Consider the following 7,083-nt stretch of genomic DNA (forward strand, 5'->3'; position numbering starts at 1 on the left):
CATGATCCTGGAGTCCCGGGATCGAGTCCCGCATCGGGCTCCCTGCTTGGCGGGGAGTCTGCTTCTCCCTCTGACCATCCCCCCTTTCATGCTCTCTCTCTCTCTAATAAGTAAATAAAATTTTAAAAAAATCAAAAAAATAAATAAAAGTAAAGGAATGTCCTAGAAAAGTTTTATATAAGCAGATTCTGATAATATCAAATCCTCCATAATAAAGCCTATAATGAAACCTTCTGTGAAATTAATTAAGAAAGCTTTTCTAAAGTTACTAAATCACACCCTAATTTATCCGTCCTGTGAATTCGAATTCTTTCACAAGACTTACTCAGAGTGAAGAACATCTGTTCAACAATCATTTAGCCCAAGTGTAAAATACCAAGAATCATGATAAAAGAGTGTTAGAAGAAGACTTCCCAGAACTGCCCAGCCTTACGGTTTTATCTCCACCACTTTATGAGCTCTCTCAGCCCAGCGCTTCTTCCGGAAATGCTGGACAAGGACCACCACAATTACTGTGATGACCATCAGTGCACAAGCAGAGCCAATGGCCAGGGCCAGGAAGTAGATCTCAGAGAAGCGGACTGTAAGGAAAAAAAGTGGATCTCATGTTTCTAAAAAGAGAAGGGACGTGATGAAATCTAACGCGAGAAGGAGGATGTATTTTCATCATTAAATGCAAGCTTCCTTTCTCCTACCGTATTACCTTGTGAACTCTAGGAGCAATAAGAAAGCTACAAGACTACTTCAGTGGTTCTCAAACTACGGTCCCAGGAGCAGCAGCAACACTCTTAAGAACTGAAATGCAAATTATCAGGCACCTCCACAATGGCAGGGGCCAGGCCATCTGTTTTAACCTGTCCTCCAGGTGATTCTGATGCAGGCTGAAACTTGGAGAATTACTGAGCCAGTTGAACCACCTCGTGGGGTAAGGTCATGGCTGACCTCATCAAACCCAGCGCCCAAACGGTTTCTCCTCAATTCCCTCTCACCTCTGGCATTCAGTCAGTCATTTATTCCAATTTATTAAGGACCTACTATGTTCAGACATTGCAGTGGAAATACAAAGCCAAAAAAGATATTACCTTCAAGGAACTCATGCCCACCGGGAAGACAGGCAAGTAAATCAGTAACTATAGTCTAGTAGATAAAATGAAACAAGAGGGAACCTAGACGGAAAGGTCCCTAAACCAGGCAGAATCTGTGAAGCCTGGGTCCCGTGTCTTTTAGTCAGATTTCTGATTTAAACTTAAGTAAACCCAGGGCTCCTGAGTGGTTCTGTCGGTTAAGCATTTGCCTTCGGCTCAGGTCATGATCTCAGGGGTCCTGGGATCGAGCCCCGAGTCCCTGCTCAGCGGAGAGTCTGCTTCTCCCTCTCCCTCTGTGCTCTCTCTCAAATAAATAAATAAAATCATTTTTTAAAAAAATTAAATAAAGGGACGCCTGGGTGGCTCAGTCGGTTAAGCATCTGCCTTCGGCTCAGGTCATAATCCCAGGGTCCTGGGATCGAGTCCTGCATTGGGCTCCTTGCTTGGTGGAGAGCCTGCTTCTCCCTCTCCCTCTGCCTGCTGCTCCCCCTGCTTGTGCTCTCTCTGACAAAAAAATAAATAAAATCTTTAAAAAAAGAAAAATTAAATAAACTTCAGTAAACCCTCAGAGCCAGAAAAGACATTAGAGAAATGTCTAGCCCAGGAGTTCCCAGCCTGGAGTCTGTGAAGGAGGACAGGGATAGAGGGGAGCCATAAGCCCACAAACTCCATGTCATTTTGTGTGTATGTGTACATTTTTCTGGGAAGCAGAGACATGGCTTTCACTAGATTCTCAGGGTACTGATCGCAGTATGTGTAAGAACCATGTGTTCTTGTCTAACCTGTTCATGCAGGTTAGCTGCAGATGAATTCAGAAACTGAGGTCCCAGGACATTCCAATACGTCTTTCGGTACTCAAATGACTTCTCCAAGGTCACACAGCCCTATTGATGGGGCCCCCGAAGGATGATACTAGGAATGAAAGGAGGAAATCCTACCACTTTACAGGCTTATACATTTTGGGTAGTAATATTATGTGTTGGTTAAGAGCACGCACCAGAGAGAGTTAGATCAAAATATTAGCTCCACCATTTACTAGCTGTGTGATTTGGGGTAACTAATTTATTTGAGCCTCAGATTCTTCAGGGTATTAAATAGGGGTAACAATATCCATTTCTTGAGTTCTTATTTAAAAAATTCTATTCCTGGGGGCACCTGGCTGGCTCAGTCAGAAGAGTACACAACTTTTGATCTCAGGGTTGTGAGTTCGAGCCCCACACTGGGCGTAGAGATCACTAAAAATAATAAAGTAAAAAAAAAAATTTCGTGTAAATTTTCCATGCTGTGCCAGCACATAATAAACACTCAATATGTGGTAGCTATTATAATTTTCAATGCAAACAAATATTTTTTTCAGTGCAAGTCAAGAGTTTGGGGAATTTTTACATCTATTATCTCATTTTATCTTCACCATAATCCTTGCTATATTATTCTCACTGTAAGGAGAGAAAAAAAGATTTATTGACAGTTGGTAAATGATAACAGTGGCTCAAACCCAGATTTACAACTCAGAAGTTTTATGGTCTTTGCTTTTCGTTATCTGGCAGTTTCCAGGTTTGCCTTTACAGGATTGCAAGCAATACAGTACATTCGTTTAGAGTACAGCTTTGGAGTCAAAGATGCTTGGGTTTGAGTTCTAAATGATTCCATGTATCAGCTCCATGAATTTGGACAAGTGACTTAATCTCTGTGAGCCTCAGTTTCCTCATTAGTAAAATGTGGAGCACTAAGAGCACAAGAAGCTGATGTGATATATAAAGATTAATGTATGCAAAGCCCCTGGCATGTGGGAGTACTTAATAAAGGAGAGCTGTTGTTATTGGTATCTGCCGCCTAGGGTAGTTGTGTGAGTTGAATGAGCTAGTATGGGTCAAGTGCGGGACACTGCCTGACACAGAGTAGGTACTCAATAAGTACCTGGTGAATAAATGAGTGAATGAATGGATCTATTGTTAGTCTTTTATCAGAGAATTGCTTCCTCTCTCTTTTCCAATCTCAATGCCATTTCTGTAACAGATTCCCTGGTCCGTTTGCTTAACTTTGTGTTTCTTTCCACAGCCAAACAAAGCCTTTCTCTTTTTACCCCGCCACTCTTCAGTCTCCCTCTGTGGATTGCGGATCTGAAGGGCTAGCCCTGCTCTCTACCCTTTCAGCCATCACAAAAGATTACCCCTCCCTTTTCTACAAGCTCTTACGCTTCCCCAAACCGTTTTCCCCTGCCCGACCTACCAGTGTGCACGACGCTGAGCCGAATCTCCCCTATCAGCCCATCAACGTCAGGTGGGTTCTTCACCTGGCAGGTGTATGTCCCATTGTCACTAAACTGCAGCTTCCACAGGATGATGGAGACATCGTACCGCTCAGGGTTCCCGTCCCAGACCACCCGATCCTTGAAACGCCCACTCATGGGTTTGAAGGGATCCACATGGTAGTAGAATACCTAGAAGGGAGAAGTGGCCAAAGGTCTTCTTCAGTACGTGGGCAAGGAGGCTGAGATGGAGGGAGCCAGCCTCACTGCCCCATCTGCAGCTCTCCCCCAAGAACCTCGTGCTCTCCCGTTGATGGACCTCTCAGTTCTGTCTCTCTGTCCCAAGAATTGTTTCTCAGCTTTGCCCTGCACTTGTTGCTAAGAAAAGCACAGGAAGGGCAAAGAGAAACAGACTGGCTTATTTTCCCAGCCAAGGGTCTCCCGGCCAATGACAACAATCTACTTACAAACTGCTCAGGCCCCCCATCTCGAGGCCGGAAGTTCCAGGTCACTGTCAGAGCATCACCCACAGGGGCAAAGCTGGAGAAAGTGCATTTTAGCCGAACATCTGTCCCATTGACAGCCTCTAGCACTTGGGAGGTGTAAATTTCCACTGCAGCTATCGGCTCAAGGGCTGCCGCAAAGAAAAGGAAAAGGGAAAATGTGGATTAAGACAATTTCTGCGGACACTGCCAAAATAAATGTCTGAGTGCGGCACGAAACCGAATTGAGATGCCCCAGCTCTCAGACTTACTTCATCTTGAGTCTGCATACTCCCACCTCCATGCACCTGTGGCCTTCCCATGCCACAGAACTAAAAATACCACCCAGCGAGACTTCTTAGTGCTCACTTTCGCCACGGTACCATACCCCAGCCTCACGGTACCCACTGCAAACTGTTCTAGCAAACTATAGACGTCGGCAAATAAAATTGAAAGCAGAAACAAACAAATCAAAACTAATCATAACATGAATTAGACATGTATTCAGATTAAGCGTTACGTATTGTGTGTATCGTGGTCCCCTCTAAGTTGTCCAGAAAGGGTCCTTGTTAGGTCATGATTTCATACTGTTCCTAGTCTTTTTTTTTTTTTTTTTAAAGATTTTATTTATTTATTTGAGAGAGAGAGAATGAGAGACAGAGAGCATGAGAGGGAGGAGGGTCAGAGGGAGAAGCAGACTCCCTGCCGAGCAGGGAGCCCGATGCGGGACTCCAGGATCACGACCTGAGCCGAAGGCAGTCGCTTAACCAACGGAGCCACCCAGGCGCCCCATACTGTTCCTAGTCTTCTGCAGAAATTGAATTCGTCAACCCAGGCCAGCTTCTGCTTGCACGCCTGGAACCTCTATACCACGTGGCATTTTTTTTTACCGTGATATTTACACTGAGAACCTGCACGTTGGGCCAGTTTCAAAGTTATGGGGGGGGGGGTGCTCTCTCCTGAAATTCTCAGCTTTTCCAGGGCTACCGCAAGTCCCAGACAAGACCCACACACAGAAATCCCAGTGCCAAGTCCTGCCTGCAGTGGGAGGTTGAGAGTAGCCACACGGAAAAAGAAACAAACAAAAAAGGGTTTGTAACCTGAGATTAGAAAGCCCTCTCTGTGCCCGAATCACTAGCAGCTGAAACACATCTAAACCCGTTTGTCCGAAATCAGTTCTCCAAAAACAACCCACCAACTTCAGTTTCAAAGTGAAGTCAAAACCAGAAGGGACTGTCACTGTGGCTCAGGCTCCCCAACAGAACGCTGGCGACTTGGGAGACACTTAGCTAACTCTGGGGGGGTAGGCAGGGAAGGAGCGAATGCCGAGAGAAGCCCGCCAGCCCTTACCTGTGAGCTGTATGCCAAGGAGAAGCAGCCCAGCACACGAAGGGCTCTTGCCATACATGAGGGAACCCAGCCCTGGCCCCGGAGACCAGACCGGGCAGACCGAGGGCTCCAGCTCCCAGCCAAGGCCACGCCGGTAAGGACGAGCGCCGCGGTTTCCCCGAGAGAAGAGCCGGTCCCTCACCTATTGGGAAGCTGAGCGCCGGTGCCTGTGACTCATCCCGGCTCTGCTGGTGCACTTCGCTGGAATGAAAGGTGGGGCCAGCTGCCTGCTGCCCTCCTCCCTTTCCTCCCTTTCCTCCCTCCCGCCCTCTATGCTACAAGCAGTTTGCACTTAGTTCCAAGCCCTGCGGTCTGCTCTCTAGGTCCCAGTCCGTCTGACGGGGCTCTGGCCTCTGGATGGCCTCAGAGACAGCCAGAGGAGCCGGTACCAGCCTGGAACGGCCCAGCAGCTTTGGGTTTGGCCCCCCGCACACACTGTTGTTTTCCAAGCAGGCTTCTCGCTGGCCTGGGAAGTGAATGTTGAAATCTCCTCGCAGTGACTCTGCTTCCCAAAGCACCTCCCTGGGGCCACAGGAGCCTAGACCGGATTCACACGACTCCAAAACAATCCGAATGTCTCAAGACCCGCTCCGGACAAAAAGTCCTACAGCTTATACCCTCAGTTTTTAGTTAAATGTTACCCACATGCATCTCTGCGCCTTTCCTAGCTTGTGGCTTTCTCCTGACACACCCCTGAAATAAACGGACCCAAACAAATCTTGATGTTTAATGACCCCTTCACTTTGAAGAACTTTAAGAAGCAGGACATCGTCCCTGCTCATTTAGCCTACTATCTCAATCCAGTTCACCTCCCCAATATTCCCATGAAGCGTTCCCATTTTTCCAGAGAGGATACTAAGAGCCCAGAGAAAGTAAGTGATTTGCCCAAGGTTGCACAGCCAACAGGTCGTAAAACTGGAACTTTCCTGACTCTTAAGTCTAATGCTCGTGCCGCAAAATTACACCCAAAGTGAACCATGGACCCAGAGGACTCTCAAGGAAAAGGTTTTCATAATAACTTTGCTGTGCCTCAGATTTCATCTGCCATTTTTAGGGCGGCCATCTGTCCGGAAAAATCTGAAGAGCTGAGGAATTTAAATGAGAAAAGGTGCCTCCTTGTCTGGAAAGAGGGTGGCTAATTGTGCGAGATTAACAAAGCAGCATTGAGAAGCAGCGGAAGACAAAGGAAGATTACACCTGAAGTAAAGAAGTAGGCTTGAGCAGGAGTCTAACCCTCAACAGAAACGAATTGCCCTAATCCCCAGATTAGCAACCTAGAAACTCTGGTGATTCCTGACATCTCATTAAACCCTGGAATGGAGAAGTGGCCAGAAAAGGGAGGAAGGGTCAGGCTGACTGGAAAAGGTAAAACCTCATAAAGACGGAAGAAAATTCCACCAAGGGAGAGGCAGATTACAGAAGTGGAAAAGAAAAGCCAAAAAGAAAAGAAAAGCAGCAGGAGAAAGATGTCATGATCATGTGGGGAAAAGAAAAGAGAGGAGGGAGGGAGAAAGAAAGAAAGAAAGACAGAAAGACAGAAAGACAGAAAGAAAGAAAGAAAGAAAGAAAGAAAGAAAGAAAGAAAGAAAGAAAGAAAGAAAGAAAGAAAGAAAAAGAAAAGAGGAAAGAAAAGAAAAAGGGAGGAGGGAGGGAGAAAGAAAAAGAAAAGGAAGGAAGGAAAGAAAGAAAGAGAAAGAAAAAGAAAAGGAAGGAAGAGGAAAGAAAAGAAAAAGGGAGGAGGAGGGAGGGAGAGAGAAAGAAGGAAAGAAAGAAAGAAAGAGAAAAAGAAAAACGGTAAACAACAAAAAAACAGTTGTTAGAACAGAGAAACCCAGGTGCCACCCCAAATGAAGACCAGCAGTGTCCCAGCAAGAATGTT

General features: G+C 46.1%; 1 protein-coding gene across 1 annotated transcript in view; it reads right to left on the reverse strand.

Annotated features, from left to right (window-relative positions):
- MPZL2 (myelin protein zero like 2) overlaps positions 1–6,078 on the reverse strand; it is a 12,829-nt gene extending 6,751 nt beyond the window's left edge. The window contains exons 1-4 of the mRNA XM_035009047.1: positions 5,166–6,078; positions 3,801–3,967; positions 3,315–3,525; positions 434–581 (exon numbers count right to left, since the gene is read on the reverse strand). Of these exons, the coding sequence (XP_034864938.1) occupies positions 434–581; positions 3,315–3,525; positions 3,801–3,967; positions 5,166–5,223 (584 nt within the window). The 5' untranslated portion in view covers positions 5,224–6,078. The remainder of the gene's footprint in view (positions 1–433; positions 582–3,314; positions 3,526–3,800; positions 3,968–5,165) is intronic.
- Positions 6,079–7,083: the final 1,005 nt, after the last annotated feature.

This window comes from Mirounga leonina, unplaced genomic scaffold (genome assembly GCF_011800145.1).
Source record: "Mirounga leonina isolate KUSES-001 unplaced genomic scaffold, KU_Mleo_1.0 Mir_153, whole genome shotgun sequence".
NCBI classification, from domain to species: Eukaryota; Metazoa; Chordata; class Mammalia; order Carnivora; family Phocidae; genus Mirounga; species Mirounga leonina.